This window comes from Aulostomus chinensis, chromosome 16 (assembly GCF_037954235.1).
Source record: "Aulostomus chinensis isolate RoL2024-O1b breed Wild chromosome 16, RoL_Achi_v1.0, whole genome shotgun sequence".
Classification (NCBI taxonomy): domain Eukaryota; kingdom Metazoa; phylum Chordata; class Actinopteri; order Syngnathiformes; family Aulostomidae; genus Aulostomus; species Aulostomus chinensis.
In genome coordinates this window covers 6,949,655-6,968,039 of record NC_141335.1, presented here as the reverse complement: position 1 = coordinate 6,968,039, position 18,385 = coordinate 6,949,655, and the positions used below count along the sequence as shown (strand labels likewise).

The 18,385-nt window shown below is 42.9% G+C and overlaps 1 protein-coding gene across 3 annotated transcripts; it reads left to right on the top strand.

Annotated features, from left to right (window-relative positions):
* Positions 1-1,159: 1,159 nt before the first annotated feature.
* Positions 1,160-18,213, top strand: atl2 (atlastin GTPase 2). Of its 3 annotated transcripts, XR_015109469.1 has the most exons (15): positions 1,160-1,273; positions 8,459-8,622; positions 9,295-9,507; positions 11,201-11,335; positions 11,425-11,529; positions 11,623-11,673; positions 11,744-11,800; positions 12,065-12,157; positions 12,368-12,506; positions 12,620-12,747; positions 13,701-13,757; positions 14,043-14,114; positions 14,284-14,715; positions 15,549-15,914; positions 16,160-18,213. XR_015109469.1 is itself a non-coding variant. In XM_086180652.1 (14 exons), exons 1-14 carry the CDS (start codon positions 1,201-1,203, stop codon positions 16,277-16,279), a joined length of 1,482 nt encoding a protein of 493 aa, XP_086036778.1. In that variant the 5' UTR covers positions 1,160-1,200; the 3' UTR covers positions 16,280-18,213. The 3 variants fall into 3 exon arrangements, 2 of the variants coding, with proteins under 2 accessions (XP_086036778.1, XP_086036777.1); XM_086180652.1 differs by lacking the exon at positions 15,549-15,914 and having other exon boundaries at positions 14,284-14,358; XM_086180651.1 differs by lacking the exon at positions 15,549-15,914.
* Positions 18,214-18,385: the final 172 nt, after the last annotated feature.

Sequence of the window (18,385 nt, the reverse complement as noted above, 5' to 3'; positions counted from 1 at the left end):
GCCCTCCTATTTCTGCTTCTCTGTCAGCAGATTGTCTTTCCACAATGTCAGTGTACCACGGTAGACGTGAACAGCTGGGTAAACACATGAAACCAGTTCAACCACGACGATGAAGGGCTTTTATGACTATTTGTTTAAATGTCATTGTTGCTGAAAGCAGTTATAACACCATAAAGTTATTTGGTACAGAACATGTTATCTCGCCCGCATCAAGATATATATTTAAACACTAAGATAGGTCTTATCTTTACTGCAGGTGAAAGCTAAATTTACCTTCCTCGGGTTCATACAGAGGAGGAAACACGGTTCGGTGAGTGTATAATAGCTCACCACCAATGAATTGCACCCGTGTCATGTTTAAACAAGGCTGCAGGTATGTTAGCATCTCTGTTAGGCTGGACATACATGCTAACGTCAACGTGCTCATGGTAAAGCGAAGATACTCTAAATTAGGGTTTCTCATAACCAGTATAGCATGTTGGCATGCCAAAATTTGCAAATTGGCACGAACCACTAAAGCAGGTGAGGCTGATGGGAACATTGCATGACATTACTTGATATTTGAGCCTGATGATTGTGATATCTGTACCAAATCTCACAGCAATTCATGAATTGCTGCTTGAAGCTCATTGCAATTGTTGCTAAAGGCCAACTATAAATATTTGTTTTAATTTAAAGTGCATGCACCATGAGGAATGACATAATTCTGACTACATTGTGACAATCTTATTTATATTATAATTTTAATATTATATATATTATAATATATATATACATATATGTATATACATATACATATATATACACATATACACATATATACATATATATACATACATATACACATACATATATATATATACACACACACACACACACACACACACATATATATATATATATATATATATCGTTGTAATTTGTAAACAGCACTGAGGACGTGACCCTAGTGCCCATAACAATGTTCATTGCTCGAGGAGGTTTTGCGCGCCACACCCCAATTCCCTCAGACTAATTGTAGGTAAACGTTTATTTGAAATTAAAATATGAAAATTCATGGCGGCGTGCTTATGTGACATTAGTAACAGTTCAGCATTCTGCTGCGGCGCCCCATCTGCTGCAGCCGCGGGGCAGCGGCCTGAACTTCACCAGTGACAGAGATCCCGTGACGTCAGCCACGTTAGTTTCCAGTAGTCCAAGATGGCGGAGGTGAGCGGGTTGAGGAGCAGAAATCACTTCGAACCCAACTGCAAAACCCGAGTCGCTGACCACGGTAAGACGTTGTTGACCCTTCCGAGTAGATTCAGTTTACGGTGAGCCCTTGAGGAGTCCAAAGCTGGGAGGAAACGGTTAATAAAAGTGTGTTCGTTTCCGCTGTCTTTGTCAGTGGCAAACTCGCTTTTCCGTTAGCCTGTGTGTTTTCAGTCTGAGACCCGCCGCCTGATACCACCCCCTCGGTCTGTTTGTGCTCCGGAAACGTGCTGCTAACACCGACTGTGTGGAAATTAGCTACATTGAAATAGGTTGTTTCTCTCAGTCAAACCATGTCTCCCCCCCTCCGTTGGTCTCTCTCTCTCTCTCTGAAAAGCTGCGGTCTGAAACGGATACCGAGCAGGACACAAAAGTCCTCTGCGACACCTGTCGACTCATTTGTCCGGCCACTCACTCACTTTCACTCCGTCCGAGGAACCTGTCGTGGGCATCTCTGTCACCCTGGAGCTAACATGTACAGAGTAAATTAGCCATGAAACCCGTTTCCTGTAACAGGGTTTCAGTTTCAAACAACACTTAAGTTAATCCAGCCATTCCGCTAATGACGGGTATTTTTAAGTGCACCTATTATTAGTCTACTCAGTTCGCTAGCAGTCTTATCCTTGTCATTGCGAGGCTAATGTTGTCCCCTGAAGACGTGCTCCGGAGTGTGTTTGTGTCGACCCGTGGGATCTTTTCCAGGGTCGACGCTGATGTTGATTGGTGGACTCCAACAGCACCGGTGTTTGGAACTAATTTGAATTGAAACGTGAAACCTTGGTGTCAGAAGTCAAACTAGTAGCGTGTCTGTTTCAACTCTTTATACATGTTGAAACTCAACTCAAAACACTTTTTAAAATATATATAATCTAAATTTTGGAGGGACGCTTTCTCTTTTTCACGTTGACATTAAATACCCAGGCCAGCTCCTAGCCAGGTTGAGGGTTCAGGGTATTGAACTTTGACATCAGCACTGGCCAAATTACTCACCCACCACTGGGTATTGACAGATGCTTGGTCATTCAATACTAACTGAGTATCTCTTCAAGTTAAATATTATGTTTTTGATGTTGTAAAACTGCTTCAACCGTAAAAGTGCCAACTGATTTAAACATACATCTACTGAGTTGAGGTGGTTCATAATTTCATGCTGTGAAACTCTAGAATTGTTTAAAAAAAAAATTTTGTTCATAGTGATGAGGAAAGACCAATTAATATATGATGTATGGGCTTTTCAAATGTTTTTGCAATAAAGAAAATGTTTTAAGATCACCGGATTCTTTGCCCTTTTTTAGTATTTTAATGATATAAATATCCCATAATCTTGTTTTTATACATATTATCATCATAATTGGGATTGGTAAATATCATCAGTTGGCCACATCAAACATTGTGCGTCCCAAGAATAAAGTTTTGCTAGGAACTGATTTTGAAGTCAAGGTAGTGGTAAAAGTACTGCAATTGCATCGTGCTGACAGATTGCCAGAACTCATTAGTTTCATTTGCTTGTGTTGTTTGTCTCTCGCTGTCAGTGACAGCAGAGGTGATCTTACCATATGTTGGGAAAGATGGCTCCCTGTTTATCTGATCAGATCATGTTTACTCCGTCATAAGAGGAAGCAGATCACCTATCACCCTGTCAGTGTGATGGGAAAATATCTAGCATAGCTACTTCATTTCTTCAAATATACGACCTATGTATTTGTTTCACTTCTCTAAATCTTGTCAGAATTAGTAATTAGATCGTTGTTGTAGTGATAGCAATGTGTCTCCTGTTGTTATCAGTGTTATGTATACTTCCATATAGTTCAGCTGACAACTGCTGCCTCTCTTATTCTGCACTTTGTCCTCGGAACACAGACTCCTGATTGCTCAGCTTGCTGCAATTGAACGTTTGCCCTGCTTGACTCGTGTCCAGAGAGGCCGAGTCAGGTTGTCTATTGCTGCTGGTGTGCAGGGAAGTCAGTGTACCCGCATCTTAATAGGCCACAATGGATCCCCGGCTCTCTTTCATAAATCCACACACTGTAGTCTCTTTCATGAACCCAGACTCTGTCGTCTGCTGAAATAAAATAAACACATTTAGGCTTTTTGGATATTTGTACTCCAAACTACAGGAAATCTGACTGAAAACCGGTGGCTTTCATAGATCTAATAGATGTGAAATAAACGAAAATGCCAAAAGAACCTCTTGCTCATTCAGTTTTTCTTACTGAAGAGTGGTGCTGGAAATAACTGTTAACTCCAGGCATCACAAATATTAGCTTGTCAATACAAACATCGTACTGCACACTGTGGGGGCAGGGCTGTGCTAGAAAATATCAAGTTCTTACAGCATGTAATTAAACCATTTCTGAAGGGTTTTAGATGCTGAACAGTCAGAGGAAGGAAGGTTTGCTGGGTCATTTTGTGATGGATCTGACTTTATACAATTACAAACCATGTGCATAGCTTTGGACTCTGTACCTGGATACCTTATTCCAGTATTAACTCAATTGATACGGTTCTCTGAGACTACACTGCCATGTAAACTGTTTTCTAATGTCCTTAACACAGATAAGGTCGTAGTCGGAGAGTATTCTGAATTTAGTCTCATTATTTAATGTAATAGACACGTATACACTTTAATCGCACTTCTGAGTCTTCCAGAAGTTTTTGCAGCATTTTGTTACATGTAATGCAGTTATACTGTTTTACAACTTGTGGTCCTATTTCCAGCAAATATTACCAACTCAGCCCCAGGCTCAGTGTTTTACATGCTTTGCAAAAAATTTTAAAAACAAAACACTCCAGATATGCTGGTCACAACATGACAGAAACAATTTCAGGGCAAATTCCTGACGGGACGCTCTGACAGAACGTAGAGATGCAAAGTTGCTCTGAAGATAAATAGGAATGCTCTGTAACTGCAGGATGTAAGCAACAGTTTTTCCTACCAGAGCAGAAAGAATGACAAGTTTAAGTGTGCTGGTGACGGTGTATGGGCGGCATGGCTCAGGGGTAGAGTGGCCGTCTAGCAACCGAAGGGTTGCTGGTTCGATCCCCGATCCCGGTGACCATGTCGAAGTGTCGTTGAGCAAGATACTGAACCCATAATTGCTCCCGATGAGTAGGTTGGCGCCTTGCATGGTAGCCTCCACCATCAGTGTGTGAGTGTGTGTGTGAATGGGTGAATGAGATGACACTGTAAAGCGCTTTGAGTGCCGCAAAGGTAGAAAAAAGCACTGTATAAATTGAGTCCATTTACCATTTATGAGGACATGAAATGACACAGAAGTATCATGTATGCTTGTGCTGCAGAGAGAGAGGACTCAATGATGTAACTGCAGCCATTAAATAGGGCAGGTAACAGTTATATTAACTATCACTGCCATTTCGACATTAATTGAGCCAGTAAAAGAATTCAGTTTTGCCTGCAAAACTTCAAGAAATGTACCTCGCCACCATACCACTGTTTTGAATCCAGTTCTGCTCAAAATCAATATTGAACTTGTCATTTTTTTTCTGTCACTTTCGATCTCTGGAAGTTTGATGCTGATAAATTTGCTAGTGTACAGTGTTTTCCCATTAAATGGCTATTCACTCTTCAAGGCCCAGTACTGATGAGACTCAAGACTGTCAATCAAAGAAGACTTAGTTCAGCACATTTAACTTTTTGTGACGAAACAGAGCTCATCAAGCTTAATGTGTTGTAAGAAATAAAGATTCAACATAAGCGCAATTAAGTTATTGATTAAAAACTCAATAAGCTGAGTGCAAGGTAATACAGTCAATAATTGAAGATGTTTTTTAGAAGGCGTATTACATCTCACATTGCGAGAGTACTTTGTTGCAACCCTCCGTCATAAGCACCAGCAGTGATCCTCAGTTTTGCAACTACCGTGAGATTCACGCATGAACTTTCCCTGCTTACTAAATGCTTCTACAGAGACATTTTCACTGGCAGTCAACATGAAGTGTCATAACTGAGAGGCATCAGTAGATCTCGACACTCCAGACAAAACGTCTCTATTATTTACCTCATCTTTCTTACAGAATATTTCTGTCCTTGCAGCAGTTTTGCAATGGTTTCATACGTCTGTATTTCCAAGGGTTTGCAACTTTCCCCTTAAAATCAAGGAAAATCCACTTTGAAGTAAGACAGTAACACATTTAGACAGTCTGTACGGTGGATTATGGCCTTATCAGTTGTGTTGTGCAGATATCCAGGACAGTGAGAGCTTACTTGGGGGACATTGGGAAGATAGGAAAAGTGTTGTCAAAATACCTCTGGGGTGTAGTATCTTGGGCTGGTATACAGTCTTTGCTAGCTGTAGTAGAAGCTGCACAGTCGGCAGTGGTGGTATTTCTGTTGTTTTTGTTGTTTCCAGTCTGTCTTTCGAAGTCAACGCCAGCTGAACGTTGTTAGAGCACCGCTGCTCGAGCGCAGACGTTCACCCATTGTTCCCATTGACGCCAGCTGGAGCCGAAAAGTACTGACTCGAGCCAAGTCTCCAAAAATATAACCAGAGCAGGCAGCCACTTGCCAGCAACAATTTTACTATTTGTTACGCTATTGTGACGCAGTAACCTGATTCACTTACTGTACTGTCTTATAAAGTGAGGGGAATCTTTTTGTGTTCGAGCTAGTGGATGGCAGAAGTAAGTGAACTCATATTTTCCCAGGTTTTATTTGATGCCTCCAAGTATATAAAGGGCATAAAATACTATCAAACCCCATTTTCAGGTTATGGGTCCTTTTTTAAATTTTTGTGTGTATGAGCAGGAGAACCAGGCCAGTAACATCTGCTCTGTGCCTCCATAAGATAAGAAGTAAGGTAGCTAATTTTAGTTTGCCCTCCTTTTCTGCACACTGATGAGTAGGACAGTGCATTTACCACTTTATCAAGAAGGCTGTTTCCTAGTGGGTATCAGTAAAGCTGATGGCTTTTAGTAGCTCTTGTGCAGTTGCATGCTTATTGTGTTTTGTGACACAAACATTCTGTGCTGATGGAGACTCCTTGCAGTCCCAGCAGAATGGTGTCTTTGTGTGGACTCCAGTGATGAAGTGGCCACAGACTGCAGCCATAGCCATGTTCCACCTTTTGTACAGACTGCTGCATAGAACTCGATGGAGAAACTGCACAGCAGGAAGAAGTGCAGGATTAATTTGTTTGTTGAGCAGATTACTTCCACTACAATGCTGTGTTGAACTGTGGAATTTAAAGCGCATCCAGACCCTATTTATAGTTTCAAAGCAAGATTATTAGCTAATATCCTCCCAATTGCTCTTCAACAATGTGCTCTGACCTCAGATTTTGAGCAATAAATGAGACTTAACTGATATTTAACATATCACGAGAGCACAAAATCAGACGATGAAAAATTACCAAGTACGTTGCCTTGATATTACCTGAATCACATTGTCTTACTAGGGTCAGTGATATGTTTTTTCCAATCCTTATTTGTAGTTAGCTGCAGGTACAGGGCCTTTTTTATTTACCTGTGTCCTCATGAAAGTGAGGTGTAATCCTTCCCCAGGCAGTGTGAAGTGTAGTTTGTGTGCTTACCACGATAACTATCAAGTGATTCATGGGAGCATGCGTTGAGAATAAGAGCTCATTTGTGTTTGCACAACACAATCTACCGTTCCTCCTGTGACTAACACAGGTGGTGTATCAGCATCCAGCTGTCTGGGCACAATACTGGGCTTGTTGGAGACTGTTTCTTACCACTGGTCTTGCTCTCACAGTTCACAGTAACTTGGAGGCTTTAAACAACAACAAATAAACCAGAAATAGCCTTTATTCTTTACTGAACAGATTGATCATTTTTGGGCCGTGGCACAAAATTAATCTAGAGATGAGATGATTTCTGATAGTGAACAGCAGCAGCTGCTGAGTGGGAAGATTTCTGGCAATGATTGTTGCATTTTTTGCACTTTGCTTTTTTCATATGATTAATGTTAACCAAACAGAGACGTCCCACAGGTATTTGTGCGTTTGTGTGACTTGAATACAGATCTTGTGTTTATCAGGAACATGGCAAATAAATGTGAAATATTGGGACTCGGTTCCCTGAAAACTGACGTGAATGTAGTCAGGGCCACTTAGGAATAGTTAAGTCTAGTCCTGTTGAATGTCTAGCAGCCTGAATGAGCAATGTTTAATACATGTCGTTTGACCTGTTCTGTGGACTAAAGTCTAAGACCAGCAATTACTAGTTTGACTATGTTCTGAACATCAGGGTGTGTCATCTTGCTCCTGCCCCATGGTTTCCATTCCTGTACCCTCTGTCACCGCCTCATCTGTGTAGTTCTGTTTTGTTCAGGACTCAGTTGTGATGCGCTTTAACTGACCGGTTATCTTTTGCATTTTAAAAAGTTAAACTTTAAGTCCACCGGTTTTCCACCGGATGCATTGAAAGTTTCCACAGCATGTTCTTCTCTTCCCTCGGCAGCAGTGAATGCTGAATGAATGAGTTAGTGTTTGTGAACGATTACCAAGGATGCAATATTTGACAAGCGAGGAAGTGTTTCTGATTTTAGTTCCGTTAGTTGACATAATAAGTTGTGGTTTACTAGAGAGGACGTCAAGGCTTAACAGTGACTTCGTTCTTCTTCTTTTTTTTTCAAACTGTCTGCTATATGTTTTATTAACATATAAATCTGTACCTGTCCCAAAAGCCCAGTATTGTTTGTGGTCTACAAATATTCCCAGCTGGTTGGACAAAGAATGGAGGAATGGTAAACAGTGATGTGTAAGAGGCCAATTCCCAAGCAGCTTAACATGTGAATGACTGAAACCCTTGTAGCAGTGGAAGCATGTGCTTTAGATTTAAGGGAAATACTCAAAATGCCAGAGAAGGGGAAAAAAGTCCTTTGTGCTGGCCCTTTGTGATTTTTCAACACAAGGCTATTTTTGAGTTTGACCTAGATGGCTACACCATAGTGGATAACTTAATTTAGCTTGAAACATTCCTATCTACAATTTGACCCATACATGGCATTTAGCTCTCTTGAATTCCTCATAATAATGTCAGTCTCTTGCATAAACACTTATTACAATGAAACCTTTTCCCTATAAAAGTGGTTTTAGTTCTTACCACATAATAACCCTGTCTCTGCAGTCCTCCTCCCTCCCCTTTTACACGGGCTTACATTCAATATGATGTTATCTAACCAGTGTCATTTTATCTTCCTGTGTCTACTTTGTCTCTCTCTCTGAAGGCTCCAGCAGAGTAGAGGATGTCCCAATTTTTCGACATAAGCAGAAAAGGCCTCCTTTAGCCCGACCTGAAGACCTGGATGATGACTTGTACGTGATGGCCTCCAACCGGAGCACAGATGCCTTCCTCACCCCTTCGCCAGATGAAGAGTTTCAGGAAGAAGAGGTTGGATGTCATGCCGTTTCCTTCCGCATTCATGCCTGCATGCATGTACTCCATGTCTAACTAGGAATTCATCTATTTCAACCGTATCCTTGTTCTCCTTTCTTTTTTCACCACTCTGTACTGTGTATAAGAGTTCTAATTAAGAATATTCAGACCCAGAACCAGGCATTCAGAAAAACAAAGAAAAATGTATCTATTTTGTGAGAAAATGTTAAACTTTTAGGGTTAAAGGGGGGTCATCTACCAAGCAAAGTTTCTCATGTTATATGTTATATGTGGTCTGTAAAACTCTTGAAAATGCTCAAAACTAACCCCCAAACAAACTGTATTTTTCCAGATACAAATATCCTTTTTGTCTTCTCAATAACAATTTAATCAGTTGGCTCCAGTGGCAATACTGATCACAAACAATAGAGAAAAGTGAAAATTGTGTTTTAGCTCTTTGGTGTCCAAGCTCCTTTTTGTCACTAACACTACTTTTGTGTAGTAAAAAGGAGCCATGAATCATCGTTACTTTAGGGTTCAGTGCTCCCTCTTGATGTTTTCTTGGTCCTGGCCTTGTACTTCAGTACTCTGTGTCCTCCATGATATCTTCCTCATCAGCAGTATAATCACTCAAACCTCTCTCAGTGCCAGGAAAAGCCCTGATTGATTGCAAACTCATGTCTCTAGGCTGAAGTAGAGGAAGACAAAGACAGGCCCATCCAGATCCTCCTGGCCAACGAAGATGAGCACAGCTTTGAGCTGGACGCTGCAGCGCTGGAGAAAATCCTGCTGCAGGATCACGTGAAGGACCTGAATGTCGTGGTGGTGTCGGTGGCAGGGGCCTTCCGCAAGGGCAAGTCCTTCCTGCTGGACTTCATGCTGCGCTACATGCACAATCAGGTGAGGCGAACCTGGGCCTCCATGCTGTGTCTGAAAAGTCAAGGGACTTTTCCCTGTAGGATTAATTTAAAGTACATCGCCATTATGTGTTTAATATTTAACAAGCCATAAAATAATAATTAAAAAAATTGTCACATTTGAATGTTGGTCCACTGCTGCTGCTATCAGTTTGGCTCGTCTGAAATGTAAACAATGCATTTTACTGATGGTGAACTGAGATTTTGCTGCAGTTTGCAAATGTCAGACTGTTTGTTTGCATAGACTGGAACTGCTGGAGGTTTTGCATGGTCAGATCTTTTTGATTGCATGCACGGTGATTTGGTGAGAAAGTTTTGGAGAGATTTAATTGTTAGTGTGACTCACCTGAATCTATTAAACGGCTTTTCATGATGAGAATAAGGATGATAAAGCACTTGCGTATGTACGCGTGCCAGACATTTTTTCTATCAGTCCTGGTATGATTGCTCAAACTGTGTTTACACTGTTGCTGAGTGTTCATGACAGTTTGTCATATTTGCTCTCATTCTGAAAGGCAAACTCCTTGCTGTAGGTCTGTTTGTACATGTGGTGTTATACATTTACTTTGCACATTTCTCGTCTGGAATATTGTGTAACGCTCAGTCAGTAGAGATTGTGAAAGCAGGTGGATAGATGAACAAGTACATTAGGTCAGATCACAACTAGTACTGGCATGTGTACAAGAAAGTTGCAAGCAAAGACGAGATGAATTTGACCTGAATTACGTTGTATAATAAGAAGTTTACACTCCTCCAGATAGAAACCTTGTATGCTAGTAAATAAAGTTGGGAAAGTTGGGTGTAAACATGATAAACTGAAACTGCTGCAAAACACGCACACACACATCCAGCAACTGTGTAACTTCTGCTCCAACACAAATGTCAACTCTTCCTTCTCTAGCAGCAGCTGGACACTGAATCAACAGAATCATTTTACACACATTCACACATCCACGTACTCTCTCTCACTCACCCACCCACTCAGAGGGGTGCAGCGCATGTTCGCCTGGATGTGGACAGATTTCTTGGAATTACTTCATGTTTTTTCTCTGAATATTGATTTTTATGGAAGTTCTTTGCATCTTTCAGAGCTGTTTATGTCTGTTTCGTCCGATTGCGGTAGGAGCGCATGAGCTTGTTATCCAGTTACAGATTATGATGTAGTCCTGTCATGGGATAGTGGTTAGCATGCAGGGCAGGTTACTGACATGATGTGGTCAATAAGAATCAGTGCTCACGCGTATTTTTGCTTGCAAATAGGTGATTTGCCTTTGAGGCTTGTTCATGTTTCCTGACCCACCCCCTTTTGCAAAGCCAGCCATTTATGCTGTCATTCAGTCAATGCATCATCATCATCATCATCATCATCATCATCATCATCTATTGGTTAAGTACAGACAGCAAGACTGTAGTTCCCCTCTGTGAAAACTGACATTGTTGATTATCCCATCATGGGTGTAATTTGTCCAATTGTCATGATTTTCCAAATGGAGTAAAAAATAAAGACCCAAAACAAACTGGAATGCTTTCAAGTTGACATTTTTCAGGGCTCCACAGTTCTTTAGAATGTCTTGGCACAAAAATTGAGAATTCCTACATTTCTGTCCTTTCAATTTCTTCGCTTCATATTTATGCATGTCCCTTTTTTCCTTGCCTCTCTCTTGGCTCCTCTGCAGGAAAGTGAGGACTGGATGGGGGGTGATGATGAGCCCCTGACTGGGTTCACCTGGAGAGGTGGTTGTGAGAGGGAGACCACGGGAATCCAGGTCTGGAGCAAGGTCTTTGTGGTGGACAAGCCCGATGGAAGCAAGGTAGACTGTTGATGATGGCCGCACCTCCACAAGAATATGTTCATGTTTGTATACGACACTTTTGCACTCCCCACATCTCCTCCTGACAGGTTGCTGTACTCCTGGTTGACACCCAGGGAGCCTTTGACAGCCAGTCCACCATTAAGGACTGTGCTACTGTGTTTGCCCTCAGCACGATGACCAGCTCTGTGCAGGTTTGACTGGAAACACACTGTAGGAGCGGGAAAAAAAAAATCCCTATTTTCTTTTCAATAGTTTTCCTAAATTTCTGTGGTCTTTATTTTCAGGTGTATAATCTCTCCCAGAACATACAAGAGGATGACCTGCAGCATTTGCAGGTTGGTGTCACCTCTTAAGAAAAAGAAGTACCTAAGTTTGTGTTTTCTAATTTAAGTTTGTCCTCTGCAGCTCTTCACAGAATATGGCCGGCTCGCAATGGAGGAGATCTACTCTAAACCTTTCCAGGTACTGGCTTGTAGTGGGATGATGGAGACGTCCGAGCCGTGCACTGTTTGTCTTTTCAGTGAAACATGTGGCTGCACAGCAATAAATTCTTGGTGTCAGGGTTTGTTTGTTTGACTGTTTGTTTTAAATAAGTGAAGAATAAAGAAATGTAATTTTAATGAGTCTTGAACTGAAAATGTAGAGTAAAGATCTTGTTTTATTGATGGATAAGTACTATTTTAATGATGATGTTGTGTTACTGTGGTGTCGGTTTTTGTGTGTTAGTCCCTGATGTTCCTGATTCGGGACTGGAGTTATCCCTATGAGCATTACTATGGCCTGGAAGGAGGCCACACCTTCTTGGAGAGAAGATTACAAGTGAGAATCATTTTCTAAATCATGTTGAAATGTATGTTTGTGACGGTGCAGCTTGGTGTTTCTTATACTAGGATGTTTATTGAAGTGTAGAATGTATTCATGCCCCAGGTCACATACATGTCTCAGTCAAATCAACCATCTCTCCAAAATATGCCCAGATTATGAGCACCAGCCTGTGATTAACATGGTTGATGTCGTCCGCCAAAACAGGTGAAACAGAACCAGCATGAAGAGCTGCAGAACGTGAGGAAGCACATCCACTCCTGCTTCTCCAACATCGGCTGCTTCCTGCTGCCACATCCAGGTCTCAAGGTGTCAACTAACCCTTACTTTGATGGCAGGCTGAGAGGTGGGAACGCCTGAACGCACATCTACTGCAGTTACTTAGCGCACACAACAAACACATACTAGGGTGAAGAGCCGCACTGCAGGGGACAGTCAGGGTGTGTTTCTGTGTTTCAGACATTGATTGTGATTTTAAGCGGGAGCTGGCCGACCTGGTGCCGCTCCTCCTGGCCCCTGAACGACTGGTGGAGAAGGAGATCGGAGGCAACAAAGTCACCTGCAGGGATCTGGTGGAGTACTTCAAGGTATGGCAGCATTCACTCCGAAGAGCCATGATTGAATGAACATAAAAAACTTCAAGTATACTGAGGCACTGTGCTTTAGGAGATCTAAATTGTGTTCTGATTAACATGACAAGACATAGCTAAAGTTGTGTCCACTTTAACAGACGTTAGCACACTAGGAAAGGGGGAGTGAATTTAACCTGACCTCTGACCTCTACCCCTGAGCTCCGATTGGTGCTTTTTACTTCAGTCTGGATTGTGGGTGCTGTTTAATTTTCACCTGTCGCCCCTCATCCAATTACAGATGAAATTACCAATCGTTTCTCAGTAGCTCACCGATCCTCCTGTTAATCATGTTCAAGTTGGTCGTGTATGTCTGATGATGTAAAACATGCAACACGTAATTCAGTTGGAGAACCAATATGGCAGGAAAACAGAATACATAGAAGCTCCCCTAAAGGGTTTTTGTCACATTTTAAACTTGTTAACATTGTGGCACATGAAGACGTGTCTGCCAAACCTTAAGAGGTTTTTCTGGAGTACTTTGATAGTGTAGATGACTCAGTACACACCTGGAGGGTGCAGGTGGAGCGGTACTAGCATGTGCTTCTTAGTTGTGGGAGTGGACAGGACGACATCAGTGGGACTCCCTCACAGCCACTTGATGCACATTATCTCACATCAGCATAGAAAGCCAGGTCTCCTCAGCACTACATTGACGTGTCAGACACGAGCAGCTGAACATAGACAGCTTAACACACACCAGCTGCTTACTGAGGGGAGTTTGGTGGATGTCAGAGTTGCTAATACACCCAAACAAGATGTGCCACCCTGTGGCCCTTCGTGGCATTGCAGTAATATAATGAATGTAGGATCTGTTGCTTCATTTCCATGGATGGTTTGTATCCTGCCTAGAGAGAGAGACACACACACACACACACACTTAAATGAGGCTTTACTCTTCATTTCTGCAGGCCTACATCAAGATCTACCAAGGCGAGGAGCTTCCTCATCCAAAGTCTATGCTGCAGGTGAGTTTGTATTAGTGCTTTGTGTTAACAGAACTATGTAGTTTAAACTTCATTGACACATTTATTGACTTTTGTAGCAGAATCAAAAATTCTGCCCATCTGTTTCATGATGGTAATATCTTGGAGTAATGAAACAGCACGGTGGGGCTGTGCTCCCCCAGGGCAGGGTATCTCAGAGTGCTTTGGGTTCCTTTTATCTCTGTAGTATTAATTCTCTTGCTGCTCTACTGGATGTAAGATTACCAGACATACAGAATCATTTTAGTCTTGTTTCCTGTATTTCAGGCAACAGCAGAAGCAAACAACCTGACTGCTGTAGCTGGGGCCAAAGACCTGTACAGCAAGAACATGGAGACGGTACAGATGTGTTCTTCACACGTGCACGCTGACATCATTATGTTCTACAAAACCGCGTACACTCCCAGCGGCTCGTGGCGCAGAATAGTTGCAGCCATTTATCTAACAAGAAATCAGATCTCCATCTTTACCCACCTTTCTTTTGTCCTGATTCGTATTCCTTTCTCAGATCTGTGGAGGAGACAAACCCTACATCGCCCCCGCCGACCTGGAGCGCTGCCATGATGAGTTCCGTGAGCATTCGGTGCGTTACTTTCGCTCTGTGAAGAAAATGGGCGGCGATGAGTTCTGCCAGCGCTACCAGAACCAGCTGGAGTCCGAGCTTGATGAGGCCTTCACCAATTTCTCCAAGCACAACGACGGCAAAAACATCTTCTACGCAGCGCGCACACCCGCCACGCTCTTCGCGGTCATGTTTGTCACTTACGTTGTGTCTGGTGTGACGGGCTTCATCGGGCTGAGCACGCTAGCGGCGCTGGCTAACCTGGTCATGGGCGTGGCGCTACTGTCGCTCTGTACCTGGGCTTATGTGAAGTATTCTGGAGAGTTTCGGGAGGTGGGAATGTTGATCGATCTGGTGGCCGAGACGCTCTGGGAACAGGTGGGTACGGACCAACGCTGAACATTTGTCAAAATACGTTTCATCTGATTTGTAAATGGTGAACAGCTTCAACTGTGTTCCATATTTAAAGAAAAAGGCTTAAATATGTGCAACCTAATTTTCTGGGCATGCAGTAATTTTAGGGTTTCTACATGGGATTACTGCCTGTCTACAGTGCTCAGTGTGTATTTTGTACGCACACGGACGGCAGGTGTGGAATTACAGGATATGAATCGCATTTTACAAGAGTTTCCTCAGAAGATCTGCTGTTAAGGTCTTCCGTCAGTCTCCTTGTTTTACTCTCCTGAAGTTTATCTGAATAAAAATTCCTCCTGCCACAGACACCCCCCCACCCACCCACCCCCATTCAACATCAGTTGTCTCACACAACAGGCATTTTTTGTGGTTCTTGGATGGTTTTGTTGTTTCCTGTACATTCCAGCTTTTCTGTTACTCTGAAGCCCAGTCAGCACCTCTTTGCGTTTGGTCTTCCTTCCTCCATCATGTGACCTCCAGACTTCATGTCTCAGTCAAACCTTAAGGCAGGCAGGAGTGTGTCAGTGACCTGCTTGACAACCAAAGTTAGGAAGTTGCCTTCCTCCCCATCGTCCTCGTCCTCCCTCCCCTTCTTTTACTAAACCCAGTCAGAAAGGTAACAGGTACTCTTTCTCGGCCTGCCTGATTTTCTTTTCCTTCCCTGTCCACCTTGGTTCTTCATTTTCTCCTTCTTTGTGTTGTTGTCTTTCCTGAACCCCTGGATGGTTCCCTCCTCCTCTGCCTGTCACTCGGTCTGGTTTAACTCTGCTGTTCCTCCCTGCTGTTTGTGCTCTCAGGTGTTTTCCAAACTATTGAAGCCTGTCAGGAGCCGCTTGGCGTTGCCCGCCTGTCTGCTCCCTTCACTTCCATCCGGAGTGACGCTGGGACTCCGAGCTTTGTCCCCCCTCAACAACAACTACAAGAAGGCCAACTAGCTGCCGCCTGACTGCTTCACTGGCAGACTGTTAAACTAACTTCTCATGACCAAACCTCTGCACTTCTCTGGCTTCTCAATCATTCATTTCCAGTCCACATGTGCTGGATTCTTTCATTTTTTTTCCGGAACCACCGGGCTTCTCAGTGGGGACACAACCCCACTGTTTGTGAACATCGTCAGGCCAGACTCATCTCAGGACCTCAAGGACTAGCAGCTGGCCCAAACGGTTTTTAACTGTCTTATTCTAGTGAATGTGGAGAGGATGTTTGGTGTTTTCAGTTGAAGCCGTTTCGTTCTGTTGTGAGTTTTGTTTGGTTCAAAAAGATGTGATCCGCATGTCTCCCTTTTTTTCCTCCCTAACCTTCTTTCTTTCAGTTTCTTTGTCCCCTTTATGGACTCTTGTGTTGACTTTTTAAAGATAATTTTTTCTCACTTTTTGCGTTTGTCCCCCTTTCCTTTCCTCTCCTGCAGGTTTTGAAGCCACTAAGTGAACATTATATGGAAGACAACGTCAGACAGACGGTGTTTAACTCCATCAAAGCCAGCTTGACAGAACAGGGCTCGCAGCACACCAAGTTAAAGACTCACTGACACTCCTCCTCCTCTTCATCTCCTGTCATGTTCATCAACCTCCTGCCCACTCACTCAATGAACTAGTTCAACACCAAAGCTGACCCTCCCCCATCACATCACTGTCCCCTTTCTGTAGTGGACCTGTATGCTTCTTCATCGCCCCCCAGTGCCTCGGAGCAGAAACTGCACGTTCTCCTGTGGACCGAGTAGCTGGCGTCGCCTTTTTTTTTGCCAAAACAGCACTTAAAAGGACTGTTGTCTCCTCCGGTGTGCCATGCAGTGATAGATGCATCTGGTTTTTTTAGTGCACACTGACAGCTGACACACACACACACGCATGCACACACGTGTATATTTTTTGGTATCTACATGTCTGATAGATGGCAGCACTCGCTTCAGGATTTAGCTGTAATTCAGGGATAAGCTGTGGGCAGCTCCTCTCAACAATGGATGCAAACTGAAACACTTGTGGTCGTGTCTTAAAGTGCTCGGTTTACTTTCTCCTCAGTCTGTTAATGATTCTTTCCTCAAAGCACAAGTGACTGATCCACTCAAAAACAAATTATGTGATGCGTTGTTTTTTGTTCTGTTTTCTTTTGTTTTTCACTAAAAAGAGGAAACGATTTGTGTTGAGGGGAAAGTAAATTGACCTCTCGTGTTACGGACCAGCTGTTTTTAAAACCTGTCCTTGTGGTCTGAAGGATCGAAAACTGAACTGATGCGTAGAAATGGACTGTTGTTTCTCTCTCGCTCTCTCTCTCTCTCTCTCTCTCTCTCTCTCTCTCTCTCTCTCTCTCTCTCTCTCCCTCTCCCCCCCTCCTGACATACTAGTAGTTCCCTTGCCTCCAGCTTCAGTTTTTCACACTAAATTTAGAAGACGCGTTAACATTTGTTGAATCAAACTCTGGGCTCAGGTTGCCTCTAGACGAGATCCCCATATGTCTGCCCCCCTTCTGTCGTGATCCTGTAAGACACCGCTCAGCCGGTGGTGTTTTTATAGTAGAACTTGTTTTATCTGGCCTTTACTGGAGAGCGTCCTAGTGGACCTGCCAGTGTTGGGCCCTCTGCATGGTGTTAAGAGCTACTGTACTGTAGCATTAAGCTAGCTAAGAGCTGTTAGAGCCCAGCTGTAGTCAGGTAGCCAGACGCGGGCCTGTTTCTCTTCAACTGCCTTTCATTAAAGCTGTACTCGTCCCAGGCTCCCCTTCATCTGTAGGGCCTGGAGGCTGCATGTGTGACTCACTCTTAGGTGTGGAAGTGATGACTCACCTTCATGTCAGCGGCCTCCCATTTAAAGGAGTAGTTTGACATTTTGGGGGAAAAAGGCACCTACTGGTTTTCTTACTGAGAGTCGAAATAGAATTCTTGTGTCTGCGTGAAGACCGAAAGGTCAAAACAGCTCAAATATAAGAGTTTCAATATAAATGTAACTGGATAGTACAATTGTCACCTTGTGGTTGAATGCTGGGTTACTTGCTGCAGCTATTCCTGGCCAGGTGTAGTGACACTTCCAAAAACAATCACGTAAGACTAGAAAATGCTGGGTTTGTGTTTTTTGTATTCTGGACAATCTGTATCTTCATATTTGAGCTCAGCACATCAGTGTCGTCCTCTCATCTAATTTCCTCAGAGAATTATAACTTCCCAAAATATTGAACCAACTTTTAACTGGTGAGACGCACGTCACCTTTGGTTGGGCTCCTCTGGAGCGGCTGACTAATCATCACGGATCATTTTAAGTCAAGAGGAGTGTTGACTAATGGCCGAGGAGCGTTCAGACCATCAGGGTCTGAGCTCTTCGGCATCAATTCCATCCACACCATCTCTCACCTCCACCACCAGTCTCATCATGTACAGTGTTTTATTTTTTTTGTGTGTGTTCACACATTACAAATCGGGCATGTATGTTGGATTCAATATTTAAATAAACTTTGTATACGTTTTACAGTGAATCATTCGACGGCGGTTTTCCTTTGTCTGGTTTAAGAGTGATCAGATGCTTCTGTACGCGAGGATGTTGATAGAAACGACAACGTGAATATTTGGATTCTGAAAGGAACCTTTAGAGTTGGAGATGTCTGTCTACCTTTTAAAGATATCTCTGGTAATTTATTTTTGAATAAA

Bases quoted from the DNA above. Each gene is read 5' to 3' on its own strand.
- atl2 (XM_086180651.1), top strand. From the start codon at position 1,201: ATGGCGGAGGTGAGCGGGTTGAGGAGCAGAAATCACTTCGAACCCAAC. The intron at 12,158-12,367 runs GTGAGAATCATT...CCGCCAAAACAG, and splicing joins TCTTGGAGAGAAGATTACAA to GTGAAACAGAACCAGCATGA. The intron at 12,748-13,700 runs GTATGGCAGCAT...TCATTTCTGCAG, and splicing joins ATCTGGTGGAGTACTTCAAG to GCCTACATCAAGATCTACCA.